At 46.2% G+C, this 22,966-nt stretch overlaps 1 protein-coding gene across 1 annotated transcript in view; it reads left to right on the forward strand.

Moving 5' to 3' along the window:
* ADCY2 (adenylate cyclase 2) overlaps nucleotides 1-21,718 on the forward strand; it is a gene marked incomplete at both ends in the record, with an annotated part of 422,955 nt that extends 401,237 nt beyond the window's left edge. The window contains 5 exons of the mRNA XM_080711368.1: nucleotides 1,186-1,332; nucleotides 3,043-3,150; nucleotides 11,247-11,361; nucleotides 16,093-16,217; nucleotides 21,566-21,718. Of these exons, the coding sequence (XP_080567494.1) occupies nucleotides 1,186-1,332; nucleotides 3,043-3,150; nucleotides 11,247-11,361; nucleotides 16,093-16,217; nucleotides 21,566-21,718 (648 nt within the window). The remainder of the gene's footprint in view (nucleotides 1-1,185; nucleotides 1,333-3,042; nucleotides 3,151-11,246; nucleotides 11,362-16,092; nucleotides 16,218-21,565) is intronic.
* Between the last annotated feature and the right edge of the window lie 1,248 nt (nucleotides 21,719-22,966).

Genomic DNA, 22,966 nt, shown 5'->3' on the forward strand with positions numbered 1-22,966 from the left:
GCGGGGCTGACGTATCCCCAACACTTGGCGTCTTATACCTAGCGTGACAGCCCTTCAGCAGTGTGTGTGATCTGTGTGTGCACACATGTGTATGCGTGTGTAACAGGGCGTTAAAGTGAATGTCAGCCCAGAGACATTTGCTCTAATATTCCAAAGGATGTTCTGAACAGTGTGCAGACCTTACAAAAGCCTTGCTGGAACCACTTACAGCTCTTCTCCCTCATCCACATGGTAAAGGGTGAAGAGTTGGCCAGGAGATTAGAAATTGACAGAGGGTGTAGGGACAGGACATAGTGAGTGGGCCCATCCTACGGGGGGAAGGGGGAACTCTCGCCTCACCTCTAGTCTAGAGAGTGGACCAGAACTGCTCAGTCTGAGAGTCCCCACAACTGGGGTCTCCGGGTGCCCTGGGAAGCCCCTGCAGCTGGGGCATGTAGATAATGGTGGCCCCTTCACTTTGAAATGCTGAGGGCACAGGCTGGGTAAGTCTCTGCACCCACAGAGTTGAGAGCTGTACTTGGGGATGTAACTGAAGCTGCCAGGATTTGGGCAGCCAAAGCATTCTGAGTGTTGCTCAGGGATCAAGCAGGAGGAGGAGAATTGGTGTGGGGTCACTGTAAAGCCTGTTTTTCAAAGCTGGCTGGAAGGGGGAAGAGACTGCAGCAGAGAAGCCAGAGAAACAGCCCAAGGCCCCAGGGCTGAGAGTGACAAGCCAGAGACGTGTGCATGACCCCCGTTACACGAAATTCAGGTGTGCTATTCATTGATGGCAAAAGCGGCAGGGAGTCATCAGCAAACCCATGAACCCAGGGGAGAGCCAAGTGCCAGTGCCCAGGGAGCAGACACAGTCATTGGGCAGCCACCTGCCTTACCTTACCATCCGTCCTGGGGGTGCTGGGGATTAAAGAAAGGTTTCTCTCAAACCAGACTGTGTGACCACATATAACGGTCAGGGGTAGGGATGGCCGAGAGCTTCACTGGAGGGACCACCTGTGAACTGTGGTCTGCATGGGCTTTACTGCCATCAGTGAAGTGTCAGAATGGCCAGCAGCCACCAGCGGGGCAGGGGGAGCGAGGTGAGACGCTCAGGAATTTCTTTGTAAGACTAAGCATAAACAGGCACTAGCATTTGGAGTGACTTTGCAGGGTCTCCTGGCGCTCAGCTCTTGTTTTTCTCCCGGGCAGGAGTTATACCACCAGTCCTATGACTGCGTCTGTGTCATGTTTGCCTCCATTCCGGATTTCAAAGAATTCTATACAGAATCAGATGTGAACAAGGAGGGTTTGGAATGCCTTCGGCTCCTGAATGAAATCATCGCCGACTTTGATGATGTAGGTACTGAGTCATCCTGAAGGGGAAGGCAAGACCCAGTCCCATAATTTGAGATTCCTGTACATATGAAGTTATCTCACTATAGTGATACATTTCCAAACATGTCGTGTGGGTTAATTTCTGGTGTTTAAAAACCATCCACTGTATTTAGGTCTCTGGCTAATTTGGGATAGAGGAATTTATCTTATTTTTTAACCTGCTATGGTGGCTAGGGACAACTACCAAAATCCTTACCCAGAACACAAGTAAATGTTGTAGTAAGGCTTCACCTTTGAGAAAATTCTTATCCATCTGTTAATATACTAAAATATAATGGGCCTTTTTGTCATAGATCATCCGCATGTCTGTGCACACTTCAAGATTTTTGCCAGACATCAACTCAAGCTATGTATGAATGACATATTTTACCATTGACAAAGCAATATGTGTGTGGTATAATATGTCATAGAAGGGAAAAAGTATATATTTTAGAACCTGAAATAGGTGTCATTTTTCAACTTTCTATTTCTGTCGACATAGAGAATAATGTGTTCTATTTTTCTGGTAAGAACAAACTCACCTCTGGCCTTAAGGATAGTGCAGATACACCATTCTTATCACTATTATGCAAAGTAGAGGAAAGTTGATGTCTACGAGCCTATGTTCATTGTGATTTGTGGAATTTTGAGTGCAGACACAAAATTATGTAACACAGCGATTTTAGACCAGCCTCGTTCTTAGTATCTTGGGGGTCCTGTATGTTTTCTCCTACTACCATCTTCACGCTGAGTTGACTCTAGATACTCATGGGGAAGTCGGGACAACCATAAACTTCTACTGTCACATCAGGTCCAGAGTGAGAAACAGCGACATGTTTGCTTCAGCTGCCCCTCAGCAAAAATCAAAGTTCCCCGGGGTCCATAGGTGGGCAGCAGTGGACATGTGGCTATGTGATACAGGGATTTACATACCTAGCTTCTGTTCTTTGACATGTAATCCTAAAAGGACCTTATCTGAAAAACAGGAGTACCAAAACAGGGGCAAGAAGGTGCTCTGGCTTTCAGTTGGTACCATTAATTTGAAGCCAGGCCTCCCAAGCAGATATAGAACCTTCCAGAATTTCAAGCCATCTTTTGTCTTCTCTGCAGCCTTTTTTATGCTTTGTGCCTTCCAGTCATCCTATCTTAAGCTCTAAAATAATGGACTGGGGGAGACTGGTGACTGGTACTCAAAGCAAAAATATTAGGATGGGGTCTTGTGGGAAGGGCCCTTCAAGATCTTTATTCTTTCTACCTCAAGTACTCAAGAAGGCAAAAGCCACTTCAGTAGTGATAACTGGTCACAAATCACCATGACCCTGTGGGAAAGATGTCACTCATTGATTGGATCACAATGAGGTATTGACCCCTTTCAAACACAGAGTTGGGAAATTTATTTGAGACCATTATCACTTGTGCCGCACTTCATCCCTGCCCCTCCACTTGCAAAGTTTGAAAGATGATTCATGTTCACTGGAAGGAAGTCATTCTTCCCTATTTTTTCCAAGGCCACCTTCTTTACAAAGTAGGTAAAACATTTTCTCCTGGCAAAGCCCAAGGTCGGAGAGTGAAGCTAGTATTAAGACAAGTCAGGTTCACACTGCTGTGCACTAGGATTTGAGAATGTCTCTAGAGTGCCTGGCCTCAGGTCAGGGCCCAGCTAAGTAACTGAATGGTTTCCATTGCTTGCAGCTGCTGTCTAAGCCAAAATTCAGTGGAGTTGAAAAGATCAAGACCATCGGCAGCACATACATGGCGGCCACGGGTCTGAGTGCGGTGCCCAGCCAGGAGCACGCCCAGGTATGGATGTGGCAGACACCCAAGGGTGCATGTCGGCCTCGGCTGTGCCCACAGCTCAGCCCTGGAGTTGCAGGAGCCACACAGGTGTAATGGGAGAAGTACTGATCCCTCACTCAGAATCAGCAGGGTCCATGGATGATGTGATGGAAAAGAATTTCAGCATGCACCAGTCAGAAATAGAGATGTTTATTTAGGAAAGTAAGAAAAACACATTCAAAGGAGAATACAGGCCACTCCAAAAATTAGAGAAGTGCCTTTGGGAGTGCAGACTTTTATAGGGGATTTTTGTGAGAGGTGGGCAAATAGCAGACATATGAGGGGTGAACTTGGTTTCTTTTTAATTTTATTTATTTATGTATTTATTTATATATATATATATATATATATATATATATATATATATATATATTTATTTATTTATTGGTGGTACTGGGGTTCCTGGAAGCCCTTCTACCTCCGGGCTACACTCCCAGACCTATTTTTACATTTTTATTTGGAAACAGGGTCTCCTAAGCCAGCGCGCGCAGCTGGCTTCAAACCTGCGTGATCCTCCTGTCTCTGCCTCCCAAGCGCGAGGATGACAAGCGTGCGCCACCATGCCCGGCCTTTTCTTTTGTATTTTTTATTGGTGCATTGTAGACATACATCTTAGTGGGCCACAGACAGTAGAGGCGTACACGCACACATCGCTCATTCAGCCCTTCCCCAGATTCCACCCCATTCCCTCCCAGCTTCCTCCTCCTCGTGTTTGCGTAGCGATTGACTTTGATGTTTGTGAGTATACATCGTGTCCATTAGGGGAGCTTGGCTTCTTTGATCACTGAACAAGGAGCAGGGATGGCACCATATCTTGTCACATCCATACAGGAAATTTCTATTCAATAAGAGCTATTTGTGATTACAGCTTTTAATACAAACTTAGTAAGGTCATCCTTAGGTGCAGTGAAGGTTTGCCGAACAGAAAGTGATTTCATTTGATTCAGAGGAATAATAGTATGCTTGATAAACGTTAACACTGATGTAAGTGAAGACATGAATGCTACTTGTACCTTGTGTAACCTACTAGAAATGAGCCTGAGGCTATTTTTCCAGTTGAAATCAAAATGCTTTCTATTTATTATTGAACCAAACCTTTAGTTCAAGAAGAGACATTCGATTTGCACAATAGATGATTTCCCTAGGATTAAAAGGGTTTTCTTACATCCAAAAAGAGACAAAATTGTCTGACAAATAGCCTGTTGAAATTTTCCTTCTGTTTGCAATTATGTCTGGATTTCCTATTTGTAGAAGTAGCACACTTGTCTACACAAAAAAACAAATACACAGGAGCACAGCAACACCCAGTCAGGAAAAAGCGTAGTGCCTGCCTCTACTTAATTTTCATTTGTATTTTTAAATGATTTATATAATTTTTAAATTCTAGGATTTATAGTCTAGATTCTAGAACATAAATTCTAATAATTATAATTAAATAATTAAAATTAGAATAAATTATGGTTTATATTTATTTTATTGTGTTATTCTAGGTTAACCATTTATAATTTATAAATTCATATATATTTATAATTTATACAATTATGTTTATTTAAGTATAAATTCTGTGCATGTATGCCTCTACCATCTTTTACCCCGTTAAGATGTATGACCACAGTGCACCAATAAAAAATTTAAAAATATATATAAATTCTAAAGCTAGATTTATATTCTAGAATTCTATGAACTAGAGTTCTATAATAAATTCAAATAAAGCAAATTCTAATAAGTCAAATCATTAAAAATAGAATAAATTCTAATAAATTCTATAAACCTAGCACTTATGTTTATATTTCTAGGTAAATTTATATTCTAGGTTTCCAGAATTTTTGTATATAATTCTTAAATTCTAGATTGAAGTGTAAAGACAATGTAGCTAAAAGATGACATTGTATGTAAGGCCTGCTCTTATTGGTCAAAGGAGCACTTTCTAGGAATGAAGAGATGCGTTGAGAACAGGCCTGCCTCCCAGCCTCATCTCTTGAGCTCGTGAACACATTGGAGGTCCAGGACTTCCAACAGCTCCAGCAGCGGGTGGGCACGGAGTTCCCGCCGGCCCCTCCGGCCCTGGGCTTCCCTTGGGCCTCACTCTCTCCAGCCCACTTTGTAGCCCCAGCTTGCCTCTTCCCATGCCTTTTAGACTTCAGGCCATGACGGCAAACTGGTGTTTACAGGTATATATTCCAAGATTTGCATGTTATTTATACACACACACACACACACACACACACACACACACACACACACTACACTGAAAACAAATAGTCTTTTCCAGTTCTGCCTGAAGTCATGCGTTAGGTGCCCATCTTCACCCCTGGGGACAGTGATGAGCTGGAGAGGAGCAGGTGCAGGTGGCCCATTTGGACTGCGTGTCCTCCGTCCTGTCCTGCAGTCCTCCCTCTCGCCAGGGCCTCATCCCTTCTGCTGCTCTCCTGGGCTTCCCTGCTCGGCTTCTAGGGGTCCCTCCTGTGTCCCCCAATCAAAGGTTATAACTGTTTTAGCAATTGTGTGAGTCGTTTTCATCTCTTCCAAGAAACTCTACTCGAAACTTAGAACAGTGAGTACAAACTGTAGTTCCAGTGTGGAGGGAGCAGAGAGTGTGCTGGGAATATGAGAGGGGCCCCGCCAGGTAGCCAGGTGGAGAAGAGACGCAGAGAGGACATTCCTGAGCTCTCCCACTGCTGGCTTCACACGAGCAGAAGTGCTCGTTGAAACTAACTAGGAGCTCTCGTTCCCTGCACTGGTAAAAAAATAGTGTTGAAATGAAAGCAATATCCTAAAGCTGTGTATTTTTGTACAAACACCAAAGCTATCACGATGTGTCATCAGTAGAAAGAAGTCTCTGTCTACTTCCATGCTGTTAAAGAAAACTGAAAACTATAAAAAAAAAAAAAAGGTCATTCCTCTTCACTATACTTACTGAGACTCTTCACGACCCTTGCCTTGAAGTGCCAGACACTGCCGTCATGGTCAAAGCTGTCTACCAGCGCAGGGTGCCCAGCATGTGGAAAGAGGGAAAGTGCCTACCTCTGTGGTCTGGATCCTAAATGTCGCTCAGAGGCCCATGTATTAGCCAGGCATGATGATGCATGCCTGTAATCCTAGTGCTTGGAGGACTGAGACAGGAGGATCCCGGGTTTCAGGATGGTCGCACCAATTTAGAGAGACCCTGTTTCAAAATAAAAGGGCTGGGTGTATGGCTTGGAAGTAGAATGCCTCTGAAAACCTAGTACCAAACAAATAAACAAATAATCATGCCTGTCTATTGAAGGCTTGGCCCCCAGCTCTGGTGCTGTTGGAAATTGTAGAGCCTTGAGGAGGCGGGGCCTATTGGGAGTGGGTTACCTCACTGAGGAAGTACCAGGACCCTGACCCCTTCTTTTTCTTTTGCTTTCTGGACACCATAAGATGAGCAGTTTTCTCTGCCACATACTCCCACCATAATGTTTCCTGCCACCACAGAAATTAAACCGAGTGACCACAGGCCGCAAGCTCTGCGAATGTGAGCCCAAACCCATCTTCCCTCCTGGTAGGTTTACCTCAGCTATTTTGTCATAGCAACAGGAAATGGACAGCACACCCACTGGACTCTTCCTCCCTGATGATGTTCATACCAAGTGCAGTGTTGTACTTCTCTAACCTACTACAAAGGAAACGAGATAAATCCCGGGCCCTGAGTGTATCACCCATATAAATTAATTCTATCTTAACCACAACTTCATGGGACGGGTAGCTACTGTCCTGTTTCACAAGGGAGGAGACTGAAGCTCAAGCCAAAGCCCCCAGCAAGTGCCTGCAGCACCTGGGGCTGACCTAGCTCTGCCTGGCTTAGGGGTATAGTACTGAGCGCCTTCTCAGGGTGAGCTGAACATCACGGCCTGCAGCTTTTCCTGCTCCCTGCCAGGCTGGCCTCTGCTCAGAGAGCCAAGAGGTTTGATCAAATCTCCAGGCAGGAGAAGAAAGTGCCTCTTAGACCACAGCCTGAGTCCCTGGGAAATCAAGCAAATGGGAATTTGAGCACCGGAAATTTTCCAACATAGAACACAGCACCAGACACATAGAAGGTTCTCAGTGAAAGAAGAGGAGAGGCTGAGCCCGTGGTACATGCTCCCAACACCTAGGAGGCTGAGGTGGGAGGACTGCAGGAACAAGGCCAGCTTCACACACTTGGTTGAGACCCTGTCTCAAAATAAATACTAAAAAGGTACTGGGAATGTAGCCAGAGTTAGAATGCCCCAGGTTCAATCTCTAGTTTAAAAAGAATTAATAAAAAAAGGATGGAAGGAAGGAAGGAAAAGAGGAAGGGAAGGTCCATGTTAATTTCAACCTAAAAAATTACCCTGGTTGTTAACAAATAGTCACTTGAATTCTAAAACATTCCCAATAAATATGAATCTACTTTAAGCAATGTTTGGTGAAACTTCTCAGCCAGCCAGCTTACAGATGAGCTGTCTTGCTGTGTAGCCAGAAGTCAGTTAAATATTTGGAGGAATCCAGCACAATTGCTTGGGCCATAGGAGAAATAACTGCTTCACACTTCTGTCAAATATTTATCGAGATTTAAGTTAGAAGGAGCTTTCAGAATGAATTGAGTTCCTCCAGAGACCAAACATCATTTTTTCCTAGGGTTTACTAAGCCCCCCGTGAGTTATTGACATTGGATTTCTACTCCACTCCCAGAACTCAGTCTATTCTCATTACTGTAGCCACTGAAAATCTCCAGTTTAAACCCACTGCACGAAAACAGATCAGGCGATAATTCATAGAGTCGAGCATGTGCGCTGCACGTCGGTTCAGTAAAAAGCAAACCATTCCTCCCGTGGCAAACATGTCCTGCTGATGGGACAGTTGTAATTTCTACCGCACAGGATCTTGCTTGTTGATTTAACGGTTGTGCTTCTGGTCAAAAAGCAAACTGTTTCTAGCTGACTGCACAGGCCTTGATGCCCGTGCTCCCCAGAAGCCCTGAGACAAAAGACGTTAGCAAGCTGTGACAAGAAGCCGGCCGTTCTTCAGAAGTGACGCTCCTCATTGCCTCCACAGTTAACTGACCATCTGCTTCGTTCGTAGTTTCAGTTTGTTTGGGTTTTCTCTCGTGATTTTATGGTGAAGGTTCATGGCAAAAGGGCACTGTCATTTGTGTTTTCCTAGAATGAGATAACTTACCTGAAGACATCTTTCCCCTTTTTTCTTTTTTCTTTTTTGGTTTTGTTTTCTTTTGTTTTGTTTGGTACCAGGGCGGAACCCAGGGGCATTCTACCTCCGAGCTTCACCCCCAATCCTATTTTTTATTCTTTATTTTGAAACAGGGTCTCATTGAGTTGCAAAAGACCTCACTAAGTAGCAGCTGAGGCTATCCGCAAACTGAGATCCTCCTGTCTCAACCTCCCCAATGCTGGGATTATAAGCGTGTGCCACCACGCCTGGCATTTTTTTTTTTGGTGCCTTGTAGTTACACATCTTAATGGGTTACATGATGAAATCTTTCTTTTAATAAGAAACTTAATTCCAGCTTGGCATGGTGACACACTCCTGCCAACTCAATACTTGGGAGGCTGAGACAGAAGGATCACAGGTTTGAGGCCAGCCTCAATAACCTAGCCAGGCCCTCAATAACTTAATGAGACTCTGTTTCAAACAAAAAAGTAATAATAATAACGCTGGGAGTACAACTCAGAGGTAGAATGCCCCCTGGGTTCCATCCCTGGTACTCCAAAAAAAATAAAAAACCAACCTTAATTTCCCATATTCACCCATACTTACATTAGTGCAGTGGCTGTCAACTGGAAGAAGCCCCCCACCCAGGGATCATTTCATTATCAAGAAACATTTCTTATTGTGAGAAGTAGACACGGAGGATATTAGCCACACCTGGTAGGTAGAGGCCCGGGAGAGTGCTGAGTGACACACAGGATGACCCCAGACGAGGAATGTCTGGTCCAGACGCAGGAGAGCCATGGCCCGGACCCTGCGCCTCTGCGTTCTCCTTACTAAATGACGCTCTGCCTTAGCTGAGTAACCCCACATCATGTTCCTCTTCCCTTCAGCTGCTGCCTGGCTTTTCTCCACCTTCCTGTTGCCTGAACAGGTAGCTAATGCCCACCATCCCCATCTCCTCCTCCTCCACCCCTGCTGAGCCCCTAACAGTTGGTTTTCATCTTCACCCTCCAAGGCCAGCAGGTGCGTCCCCTCTGTCGTCGAGACCTTGCTGCACCTCTGAGCTCCCTCTGGGGATGCACAGGATTAAACACTCCTCCCAGGAGTCAGGTCTTGGGCGACAGCTCACATTCAGCCTAGCCTCCTCCCTCGGCTGTTCCCCATGCGCCTGGCTCGCTGGCTCCTCCTTCCTGTCCTCCCTGAGGGCTCGTCCTAGTCCATCCCACTAACATTGATTCCATTCCTCTCCTGGGAGCCTCGCCCCCATCAGTGGACAGGTCGATCATTCTTCCTGGGCATCTGCTCTAAGAAGGGGCATCCACCTTCTGAATCTGACAAGTCTCTTTTCTCTACGTTTTAGCACCTTCCTCTTGATGACTCCACTGTCCGCCTAAGGGTAGTCACTGGGTGAGCACTTGTGGGACGCTTCTCCTCTGTGGGAGACCCGTCCACTGTGGAGACAGATTAACGGGCATAACCCCTCCCTGGGGAGGTGGCGGCTCAAGTGCTAGTGAGGAAGACGGATGTCCAAAGCTTTTATTTCAGTGCTAAGACAGATGTCCGTACGCCAGATTATGGGTGCGTGGCAGGCAGGATCTGCATTTCAGCTCAGCCTGGAAGGCCCAGCAGCTCACCAGGCCTTCTGAATCCAAGACTGCTTTCCGTGGGAGGCTTGGATAGGAGGGTTGCAGGTTCACGGCCAGCCTCAGCAACTTAATGAGACCCTCTGCAACTTAGGACCTCTTTCAAAACAAAACACAAAATAGGGTTAGGGTGTGACTCAGAATAGAACAGCCATGGGTTCAATCCCCAGAAACACCAAAAGATAAAATAACAGAAACTATTCTCCAAACTAGTTCGGTGTATCTAATCATTATTGGGTGAGTGGGAACCTTCAGAATATATCAATTATTATTATATTATGTGAATGGTGTCATACATAAATAATCTGTTTTTAACATGTTAACACAAAGGCAGGGCGTGGTGGCGCACGCTTGTAATCTCCGTGCTTGGGAGGCGGAGACAGGAGGATCGTGCAGGTTCGGAGTCAGCCTCGCTGGCTTAAGAGACCTTGTTTCCAAATAAAAATAATATAAAATACGTCTGGGTGTGCATCCAGGAGGTAGAAGGGTTTCCAGGAACCCCAGTACCACCAAAAAAAAAAAGTTAATGCAAAAATTAATAAATGATTAATTCAAAAGTAAATATAAATATATTACAAATTAGTGGCAATTATAAATTAGTAACATGAATAACAAATAAAAATTAACAGTTTGTGTACATGGAAATTCCCACCAATCTTCATTGGAAACATCGGACTGCTCCTTCAGCTCTGTAACTCTCTCTTCCCCATGGAATGATGAACACTCGAGGTGGAGTACAGTCAGGAACGTTCCCCGCCGTCCTAGGCCGCGGACAGAGCATCACAAGTGAACTGGCTTAAACAGCAGCACCTTGCAGTCTCACAGTATGGAGACTGAAAATCCCAACTGGAATCTGGGGGTGAGGAGGAGGCGGCTCCTGGAGCTGAAGCCCAGCCAAGAAGGGCCACGCCTGGGTGGGCAGGGGCCAATGGAGAGCAGGGAGCCAGCCCTCCTCAAAGCTGACCGGTTAGTGCCATGGAGGCTAGATCAAGGTAAGCCCGGCTCGTAAGCCTCGCCTGCAAGCTGTTTTTGTCTGAAGGGGCCTGTAAATGGGCTCAGCATCTTTTGGAAGTGGATGTCTCTCCTTGGCCATAACAAGAGATTCAGGCACAGTGCTTGTTTGAGAGGAGATTCAGTTCCTCAAACACATCTCCTTAGCCTGGCAGTGATCTCGGTAGACTGGAGCCCGGGCCTGCAGCGGAGGGATGCTCGCTTCCCCTCTGTCGAGCTCTTGCTCCGTCTCCACCCTTTGTTTTCTTCCAGGAGCCTGAGCGGCAGTACATGCACATCGGCACCATGGTGGAGTTTGCTTTTGCCCTGGTGGCCAAGCTGGACGCTATCAACAAGCACTCCTTCAATGACTTCAAACTGCGCGTGGGTATGTGATGCAGAGACCGGGTTTCAGTATGGCGGACATGTTGATGACACTGGTGATGTCGGAGTAGAACAGTGGCAAATGTGTCTTTAGGTGGAAGGGCTCAAGGAAGCTATGAACCCCTAAAGCACTCTTGTGCAGATTAGAAAACAACGCCCCCTTCCGTTGACCCCAAGCTGTGGGCACTGGGTTTATCAAGAGGAGCATGGGCTGGATTTCAAAGCCCACCATCCCTGTCGGTCTAGCCAAGGTCCCATCTGCAGGGCGTGTCTAGTATTAAGCTGTCAAGACTTGCAGGTTTATTGTAAGTTATCGATTGCAAGCTTCTCCAACATTTCATGGAAACTAGAACCTGCTACTAAATATAGCATACATCCAGATCTCAAAGATATACAAATGTAAATAAAAATGCATATTAAGATTATTAAAATATCATACCAAATTCTCAGGGTCACAACCTATAAGAATATAAAATGCTTGTTCTAGTTTCTGAGACAACTATCATTTTTTAGATTATCTTCCAATCTTAAGGGAAAGAAAAATTATTTAACATAAAGAAATAACTTTCAATTTGCTAGAAAGAAAAAGACTTTCTGGTATTTATTTATTTATTTGTGTGGTACTAGGGATGGAACCCAGGGGCATTCTACCTCAGATCTACACCCCCAGCCCTATGTTTTATTCCTTATTTTGAAACCGGGTCTCACTGAGTTGCAGAAGGCCTCACTAAATAGCTGAGACTGTCCGCGAACCCTGATCCTCCTGTCTCAGCCTCCCAAATGCTGGGATTACAAGCGTGCACCACCACGCCCAGCTACTTCCAGGTTCCTAACAAGTTTTTAATAAACTTTAAGTTGTTTTCTTCTTATATGTTTCATGATTACTTCCTTTTTACAAATTCATACTGGAAAGTGTGTTTAAGCCATCAAGTCAGCACACAGCTGCCTTACAATGTATGCAGTCACTTGCAACCATTCATGACTCGTAAACGCTTCTCTGATAGTTTTGTGATTTTCTTGGCAACACATTTCGCTTCTTCTGAAAGTTCATATAAGTGTAGTGCTCGTGACAAGTTCCATCTGTATGATTTTTTAACTTTCGCTTGCATACAGATTTGAACTTCTTGGGGAAAAAAAATCTAGATATTTAAAACTATGTTCTTCCTTTGATGTGCATGTGACCTGAATTTAAAATTTGAAATATTTTACATCTCGTTAGCAAGTGAGATTTTCTTCTCTGCATGTTTTATTAGTTGTCAGCATTCGGCATTTCTTTTTATACTTTCTTGCTTTTATCAGGGTTTTGTCATATACAGAGGCAGGACAAGTGCAAAGGACACTGCCCTGCGAAGCCCGCTGCGCACATCAGACACGTTGCTTTGACTCTCCAGCCCGTTTTGTTTATGACAGCTTGGGAAATGGTGTTCTCGAGCCTCCATACTACATTTCCCTATTACTCCTTTTCTGTGGCTGCAACAACAGCTGGGCACTTTAGAATGAGATTTGCTCAGCTCGCAATTTTGAATGGGTAAAATGCAAGATTGATAGTCCTATCCACTCAGCCTAGGGAGAGGCCTCATGACTACATTGCCACATGGCAGGTGGCATCATGGTGGGAGTGTGTGAGGATGAGAAAGAACTGGCAAGACAGTGCACTCTCATGAAAACCCCCTCTGGAAGGCCAGTGTGAACCCTTCTCGAGGTAACGTGCCCAGTGGATGAATTATCTTAAAGGTCCCGCTACCTTCACATCACCACACTGAGGACCAAGATTTTAACACATGAGCCCCTGGAGACAGACTGACATCATATCCAAACCATAGCACCCTCTGTTACGGAAAAAAAACAAAAACGATTTCATGGAAGAATGACCTCAATTGTCAAACATTTGAGTCAAAATAACCCTGCCCTGCATCACAAAATGGGAATAGTACAATTCTCTCTGTCTCATGTGCTACATCCAAAGAAGTTTTCTCAGTGCAGACTCTTACTATTTTCCAATTTTATGTGAGCAGTTGAATGACCTCCCTCAAATGAGGTATGTCTGTTGAACACTTACTTTACAGGCACTTTTGAATAATTCATAACTTCTGTGAACTTGGCTCACACATCAACCCTGTAGACTTGTACTGGGATTGAACCCAGGGGCATTCAACCTCTGAGCTGCACTCCCAGACCTATGTTTTATCTTCTATTTTTAAACAGGGTCTCAGTAAGCTGTGGAGGACCTCATTAAGTAGCTGAGGCTGGCTGCGAACCTGGGATCCTCCAGTCTCAGCCTCCCAAATTCCTGGGATCACAAGTGTGCACCACCATGCCCAGCTCCCTGCAGACTTAAGGAAATGTCGCTCAATGCTTCACTTGGCCTTTGAGTCTCTCCTGCTGGACCTCAGTGCCCTGTTACTAAAACAAAAAAGTAAGGGGCTGGTGGTATAGCTTGGAGGAAGAATGACCCTGGGTTCAATCCCAAGTATCACAAAAAAAATGTTTTAAAAACTGACGGTACAAGAGCCAAATTTTCTCTTAGCATCGTTTCCTGCCAGCCAAGCTGCAGAATCAGTTGGTTAATTAGAACCACAAATCAATTGCACTAAGCAGAGATGTCCGTGTTGCCAGCAATCAATCCATGCCCTTTTCATCCCCAAAGCTGCTGTCCAAGCAGGATTCTAGAGGAAAAGCTGGTGATGGGGGACTGTCCTCTCAGGCCAGTATCTACAGCCGACTCCTGGGTCCTTGGACCCATGTAATACCCGGGCTAAGTGACACGAGCTGCCCAAAGCAGTGACTTGTAGAGACTCCACAAAGGCAAAGCAGGAACGTGTTTCTCCTCTCTTTTGTACCTGTCACATTCTGTGGGACAGCATTTGGACTGTTTCCTAGTCTAACTTTCCTTTGAAAAGAGGAAATGTTGCCTGAAAACCATCACTAAGGAGGCGCACAGACAAAAACACCCCAATTAATCAGTGAATACAGTTGGACTAATGCAGTAAGGCGAGGGGCCAGGGTTCAGGAGAAAATAAAGGAAAGTGATCAATCTCTTTATTTCTATGGCCATTCTCCACCACTCCCATAACAACTATGAATTTGTGTATTTGAGCTGAATTCTGGGGATAAAGAATCATCCCGCCCTTTGAACTGGGCTAGGGAAGATTTCAGGCCACCCCCCCCACCCAATTAGAGGCACTGACCCGGTTTTTTAACCATTTCCATAGCTCACCCAGCCTCAACATGCACCCCGATCCTAAATTAAGAATGCAGTCATGAGGATTGTATAATTGCAGTTACTAAGAGAGGGAGATTGCAAAATAAACACCACCCTCAGGGCTGTTGTCAACCCCAGGGCACTTGGTCCTCTGGAAAAGCAACATGTAAAGCCCAAGTCCATAAAGATTCCCCAAAATATCTATCAAGATGTAGCAAGAATTGGGCTGGCTGGGTCAGGAGAAGTGACCTCATGAATTTCTCCAGCAACCGCTGGGTTGTGTCTCTTCAGAGCATCTCAGGTAGAGAGGAGGTTCTGGCCCCCACAGCCAGGTTTTCCTCACTCTGATCACTGCAGAGCAAGGAAGCTCAGCTTCAAGGGAGACAAGAGCCCAGGTGGTAAAAACTGGTAGAGCATCTGCTGGCCAGGAGACCATGCTGTGTCACCCCCTCCTGAAGGGCGGCCTCAGCTGGCCTACTCTGACTGCCCTCCCTCCCCTCTTCACGCAAGGCTCCCCACCCCAAGACTCTCACCTCTACCTGCTCAGCTTTTTCCAGTCATGTATTATGAAGTCCCCATCATTTCCTCATCTAAAAGTTTCCTCAAATTTTCATTTCATCAAAATCTTTCTTATCACACTTACTAAAATACTTTTCATGGCTGACCTCAGTGGAAGTCTTTACCAAGAGTAGTGTAGACTAGGAAGAAAGTCCACTGGAGCCTGGCTTGGCCATGGGAGGTACCACCATGAATATGTTCATCTCCCTTTCAGTGGGAGGCCAGCCAAAACCACCATCCTGTAGGTGGGAAAATCCACCTGCACAGGAAGCAGGTGGTGGAGACAGTGTGGTCCAGTCGTAAGGAGCAGGGCCATAGGGCCCACCTGGCTTGTGTCCTGCCTCTCCTGTCTACCACCTTGGTGATGGCACCTCGCTCTGCTTCGTGCCCTGCAGAGCAGAGGCTGTGATAGCTCTGCCCACCTCAGAGGGTCCTTGGGACATTAGAAGAGTGAGAGTATTTATCTAAAGCACCAGAGAGTGCGTGAAGTTGGGACGCTACGTTGATGTACCTGTGTGGTTGTCATTGGGTTATCATTTGGGGAAAGTGTTAGAGTGAACCCAAGAGTCCAGCAGTGGCCAATAAAGTATAGTACATCCACTCAGTGTCACCACCTTAGAACTAAAATGTGCAGATTTCAAAAATCACCATTAACTCTGAAAGTATGAGAAAGCAGTACAGTGATCATCTCCTGCCCCAGATATAGCCACACAAAAATATTATGTTTAGATTTTCAAAACACACTCATTTTATGTGAATATAGAATGATGACATATGTATAAACATGAATGAAGAGATGGGAAGAAAAATATCATAGCAGTTTTGAGATGGTAAACTTGAGAGTGATGACTTGTCTTTGCTTTAGAGTTTCAGGAGCCGGGCTGATGTATGTTTCATATAATGGCCATGAAAGCTTTCTTGTTTAAGGCCATTGCTGACATTCACATCTTCTTCACCAACTCTGATGTATCACAGGTATTAACCATGGCCCTGTAATAGCCGGAGTCATCGGAGCCCAGAAGCCACAGTATGATATCTGGGGCAACACCGTCAATGTGGCCAGCAGGATGGACAGCACTGGGGTCCTGGACAAGATACAGGTGATTCTATCTGCTTCCACATCCTTGCCAAGTCTGTCTTCTTGGAATCCACCAATAAGTACAATCATAGTGATAACTCTATGTTAAGACAAAAGATAAAAGGAAACCCTGGGATTTACTTAAACCTTATGCTAGGGAAATGTGTGACATCAGCTTATCAACAACAAAATTCTCATAATGCAAGTGCAATTGCACACGTGAGAACAAATGCGTGATCAGCAGCAACCAAGATGGCAGTGTAATGGCCCGAGCATCAGCACGGGAGTGCAGTCTCCCCTCCTGTTTCTTCTCCCCACTCCACCTGGAAAGGTGCAGGGAGAGGGATCCTGCAGCTGAAAGCGCAGATCGCCTGACCCCCTCCACCTTGCCTGGCTCTAAGAGAAGAGGGGAGGGTGAACATAGATTGGCGTGTAATGCAGAACTAAGCCTAGCGTGGGGTTTGGAGGGCTGGCAGTGACCGCAAGCTCTGGAATCCGCCCCAAGGCAGAGGAAGGGAAGACCTGACCAATTAAAGCAACAACTGGAGAAAAATAAACTTACTTCACATTAATATTCCCAGGGTTCCTTAAGTCAATTTCAGCTATGGATTAAATGACTGTAATTACAATAACACTAATCATATTCTAGAGGAAAAAGTATTTAAAATTGCTGGAAAGATAACAGGGGAAAACTCAGCTATTGGAACTACGCTGAAGCTACCCCACTGCTGCAGTGTCAATCCAAAAGGGAAGGATGGCCAAATCAGAGCAGCAGGAAGGAGAGAACTGGAAGGTTCTGGAAGCTCTGTCTAGTCAAGAGTTCTGAACTCACTCACCAGCACTGGGTGCTCCCGCCTCCTGCTGAACTGGCTCAGTGGCTAGAGCAGAGAGAAGCCCCAGGAGCCCTCACAGCGCATGCTCCGTGGAGTCAGGAGCCCTCACAGCGCATGCCCCGTGGAGTCAGGGCCCCTCACAGGCGCATGCTCTGTGGAGTCAGGTTACCCATTAGTTATCACAGCTGGACAGCCTCAGCGAGGCAGTGCCAGTAGGCTCTATAGTCAGAGTGGAGCACAAGATGTGGAACTACAGCCCTGCGGAGGGATCCCTTTTCAAGGAATGGTGGAGAGTGATAGTGCAGAAGGGACGCGAGTTCAAGGGCGCTCTCAAGAGCCATCATGAGCAAGGTGGTGACCACAGGAAGAGCACAAGGAGGGTGAGCAGGCGGGGAGAAAGGCAGAGTGCTGCCCAGGAGAAGGCGGGAGATGGGAGCAGGGTGGCTGCAGAATGGCTCCCCAGGCAGGAGGGGCCCTGTAGTCCTAATGGATAGGAACAGGTGGAGCCTGGACTGCAGCTCACTACAGTATTTCAAAGACAGGAGGAGGACTCAAATAAAAATAACAACCACTGAAGAAGTGTGTAGCATTGGGTGGTGGTGTTAGTGATGATAATGGTGGTCCTGGAGATCGAAACTAGGAACATTCTACCTGCAAGCTATACCTCTAGCCTTTTTACTTCTTTGTTTTGAAATAAGATCTCACTAAATTGCCGAAGGTCTCACTAAGTAACGGAGGCTGGCTTTGAACCTGGGGACCTCCTGTTTCTGCCTCCCAAGTACTGGGGTGACAAGCATGTACCATCATGTCTCGCTGTATTTTTACATTTATACATATGTAGAATGAAAAACATGTCCCCAAGGGTTAGGTGTAACTTTATATTTGGAGCAAATCCATTCTATACCATGGTTTGAAAATTTCCCTTAAATTGGAGCTAGAGATTATCACTTATTCCCGTTCTCTGCCTCACACCCGAATCCACTCAATGTGATTTGATACCCTATAAAATTTGATTAAATTCTGCCATTTTGTGCTGGAGAAGTCCTTCTGAAGCCTGCTTCCACAGTGACGTACAGGACTCCTGTCTGTCCCCGGGGAAGAATAAGAAACAGAAGGTATTTCAGCAACACCAGGGCTTTAGGGTCATTCCTTGCTTTTCTCAGAATTCCAGTTACATAAGTAGAAATCAGTGAAAATCGATCTGTCTTCAAGTGAAGACACACACCAGTGAGCTGATCGCCACTGCTGGCACGCACACGTGCCGGGCACCTAGAAAGGAGACGTGCTTCTGAATGAGCAGCAGGCGTGTGCCTGCGCACGGGCTTCCTGTGTGCCCATGTGTCTGTCTCTGCTGGGCTCTTTGCTTCACCCTCAAAAAAATAAATACAGTGGTTTCACATTTCACCCCAGCTACCCTGTATGCTAAATGGCAAATGTGTATGAAAATTACTGAGCATAAATAGGCTTTATCATGGTAGTCCTCTTTGGGGATTTTGCTGAGTCGCTAGCTATGCTGCGTGCTTTAGCTTGGCTAAAGCCCTCCAAAAACCATGCCTCCTGAAATCGCGCGTGGCCTGCAGCCCTTTCTTGTGTAAAATACCATGTATTCCACCATCATCAAAATGGGCTTTTCACTAACCCTGCCTTGCTTGCCTGACCCTGTGCTGCTCCCTCATCCATTCCAAGATGATTCTATTTCGGTGGCCTTTCTAAAGAATAGCTTTGATCTTTGTCTGGGATGGAACAAACATTACTTCTAAATGTTTGCTTTCTTCCATGAAGATTAATAGTCACCCCACAGTTGCTGGAAAAAAAAAATCAAAAGTCCAACAAAGGCAGAGATTTTTTTTTTTTTTTTAATAAGAAAGCGATGGAGTGAGTGGAGGGATTCTCCCAGACCCTCCCAACCAAACAGCACCTTGGCAAGGGCAGAGATCCAGCTGGCTCTGCTCGCCAGCTCAGACTCAAAGGGAGCCTGCAACATCTGCTCCAGCCTCCTCCCTCTCTCCGGAACACTGAGAAGTAGGGCTCCTCTGACTGGGGCTTCAGTTGTGGTCACTGCCCGTGAAGGCTATCCCACAGGCCACCCAGAGAGAACTGGTCCAGCATCTTGGCAGTCTAGTCTAATTGGGTCCCAACGCTACTGAGGACTCTAGAACTTTCTACAGGAACTTAACAAGCCATTGTTAATGCTTTAGGAACGTTCCAACAATCCTGAACAACATCAGGCTTTCTTGTTGAAGAGAGAGGGGCATACTTCTAACAAGGACACACTCTCCACAACCCAGAATATTTAGGATATCAGTGGTAGTCTTTAAATATGCTTTACAAAGCCAGGCATGGGGGCGCATGCTTGTAATCCCAGCATTTGGGAAGCTGAGACAAAAGGATTGTGGTTCATGGATAGCCTCAGCTACTACTGAGTGAGGCCCTTTGCAACTCAGTGAGACCCTGTTTCAAAATAAAAAAGAATAAAAAATAGGGCCATGGGTGTTGCTCAGAAGTAGAATGCCCCTGAGTTCAATCTCCGGTATCACAAATAAATAAATAAATAATAAATAAATAAGCTTTGCAATTCTCCAAGTAGTTTTCAGCACTTAGAGTAAATATCAAAAACAATTTTGGTGACCCCAGGCTGAGACAGGAGGATCCCACATTGGAGGACAGCCTCCACAGCTTATTGAGGCCCTCATGACTTAGTGAGACCCTGTTTCAAAATTAAAAGGGCTGGGGGTGTTGCTTGGAGGTAGAATGCCCTTGGGGTTCAATCACTAGTACCAAGGTAATACTACTACTAAAAATAATATCACTGTTCTCTCAGTAACCCAGACTTGGAGCCATAAGTGCTGAGCACAGAGGCCCTGCAGTTCTAATGGACTTCAGCCACTGTCCCCATGAGCCCATCTGGCCTCAAGGCCTCTCTCAGCCCCCACAGCACCAAGCCCCAGGAGGCTGCTCACTGCTGTTGGGGTGGTCTTGCCCAGCCCCTACCACAGCAGCATCTCAGGGCAGCATCTACCCCAAAACCAGAATTGTGGTATAATTTTGCTGTGTTGTGTGTAAGCTTCCTTATCTGCCAAACCTGCCTGGTACAGAAATGTTGCCTGTGTGCTAGAGGGGATCAGGGTCCTGCAGATGCCCCTGTACCAGAGCACCTTCTATGGTGAAATGGGAGGAGATCGGGATCTTTCTCACATGGTACCAAAGCAGCTTTCCAAGAAATAAAATCTCTCCCTCCCTGCCCAAGGGCCACATACTTACCAGGAGAGTCTGGATGGAGCCCCAGGGTCCTGCCAGCTGCATCCTTTCTAGCCTCTGCAGCCGAGACCCTCTCAGATCACACCTGAGTGCCATGCCATTGTCTGTGTAAGAGATGCCATTTGTAGGAGTTCCTCCAACACTGAGGCAGAATGACCCAGACAACCTAGTAATGGCTCCTGCAGCCACACTCCCTGAGACAGCCCGAGGCTGAATACAGGACCACCATCTCCACTCAGAGGGCAGCCTTTTCACCAGGAGGTCTCACTGCCCTCTGACCACAGGATCCGGCGACTCAGCAGTTAGGGTGCATGGCAGCAAACAGTGGACATTGTCACACCCGCAGGAAGGGGCTCCCTCTGCATCCCACGCCAGTGCAGTGGGGTCAGGAAGACCTCAGATCCAACAGAGTGCCGTGCCAACCTCAAGCCTACGCCAGTGCAAAGCCCCCAGTTCCTTGAGCTTCAAGTCCCTTCCTGTGTCTTACACCTTAAAGACCCAGCTGCTGCACAAGCTGCCTGTGCTTCTCAGGGTGCTTTCTCCCCTCTATATTAAAAGCCTATTATTAATATTTATTATTTAATATCACATGAAATGACAACTTGTGGACATCATCCTGAAACCCAGGACTCTAGCGTTCTTTTGACTCACCTGATTTTCTTTTCTCTTTTTATTTATTATTTGCAGTACAGGGGCATTCTACCTCCGAGCTATGCCCCAAGCCATATTTTTTATTCTTTATCTTGAAATATGGTCTCACAGAGTTGCAAAGGGCCTCACTAAGTAGCTGAGCCTAGCCACGAACCGGGATCCTCCTGCCTCAGCCTCTCAAATTCTGGGTTTACAAGCGTGCGCCCCCACGCCCGGCTTGGCTTACCTTATTTTCTATAGGGCTCTTTCATGCAAGTCCACTATTCCTCAGCATTGGAATCCTTGCCTAGTTGAATCCAGTCTTAATTCTTCTTTTCTGGGGAAAACGGCTCCCATCCTGTCTCATCCATGATGTCAGTCATGGTAGCAGCATTATTTTCTCAACCCTGGAGATTCCTTGAAAATGTAGGCAGTTTCCGGGTTTTGCTCTTCCGGCCCTGAAATGAACATCATTGCCCCAAACAGACAAACAAACAAACACCCACAACTTCCTTTTCACGAGTTATTTCCTCCTACTCATTTCTGTGGGCCAAGGAACATGACGCTCTTTTCCCTTTAACCCTGTACACCAGCGGCGGCACTGACTTGCCTTCAAAGTGTTAAACACTTTTTCATCTGTGCCCTGCAGGTGACCGAGGAGACGAGTGTCATCCTGCAGACGCTGGGGTACACATGCACGTGCCGCGGAATAATCAACGTGAAAGGAAAGGGGGACCTGAAGACGTATTTTGTAAACACAGAAATGTCGCGGTCCCTTTCCCAGAGCAACCTGGCGTCCTGAAGAGCCGCCTCGGCTTTGGGGAGAAGACTGTGCTTTCTGGAAGGTACCGCGCGCTTTCCGACTGCCGCCCGTGTCCCTCCTGTCCATGCGTGAGCCCTGTCCCGTCCTATGAGCCTTTGCAGACCCGTTCCTGTGACCCAGTGGCATACCATTCGGTGTCTGATGTGTGCCCAGATCGCTCTACCACTTGCACTGTGCTTACTCCTAAGCGAAAGGAGAAAGAAGAGCGTCCTAGAAGGAAAGCATTCAAAGAACGGAAAAAGAGGAGAGAGGGGAAGCAAACACAGATTCTTAAGGCAATAAAACTGGGGGGTGTATATTATCTTTCGGTGCATGTTCTTTTTCTGGAAAATATGGTAGCTCGCCAACTGCATCCGCTAGTCCGATATTCAAACACACAGTATTTGTGAAGAAGTCGATCCCGTCGCCCCAATGGAGTCTGTGCTCACCCACCCACGTGTCTCATCGCCAGTGCTCGCCCAGGGAACCCCCGCTGGGACCCGCGGCTCTTGTCACCTGGCTCTGTTGTGTCTCGTGCCAGTAGCACGCTGCCATCCATTACCAGAATTAGTCCTAACAGCCTAGGACCGGTTTTGTACCAAACTCGTCTGATGTTTTGATGCCATTTGTCTTTTGTAAGTTTAATTCATTAAAAGTTTTATGTACTTTGGTTCCTAGTGCCGTATCTTTTCTTTTCCTTTCTTTCTCCTGTGGATTGCTCCCAGATGAAAATGTGTTTTCTGTCACTCCTTCTTTCAGCGTAGTTGTCGCAGAAAGAGCCCTCCAGAAACCAGGATGGAGAGTCCCTTGTGGAGTTTAGATTGGGACAGTTCCTGACGCAGATAATTGATCAAATAACTCCCTGGAAGGAGCGAGCGCAGACTCAGTGTGTCTAGCGGTCTGGTCCTAATGTTGATACCTCCTGAGAATATTTTCAAGGGAAAATATTTAACAGAAGATTCTGCACAAGCGATAGAACCCCCATTTCCTCGTTCACTAGGTTCCTCCTGTCTGCAGTAATACCTTGTTGGAGTTAGCCAATGCTGACCACAGAATTTAGAGCCATCTATGTACATCAGGCACCACCGCTACCTAAAGTAGTGAAGTAAAGCTACTCAGCCCCACAAGTCTGGGGAAGATGAAGAAGACACGGAGCCAATGTTTATATGTTTGTCAAGATAGACAACCTGGAAGAATTTGTCCCTTTAAATCCAACTCTAAGGTTGTTTAAGTGTTTTATTCCTTTCA

This window comes from Muscardinus avellanarius, assembly GCF_963383645.1.
Source record: "Muscardinus avellanarius genome assembly, chromosome: 1".
NCBI classification, from domain to species: domain Eukaryota; kingdom Metazoa; phylum Chordata; class Mammalia; order Rodentia; family Gliridae; genus Muscardinus; species Muscardinus avellanarius.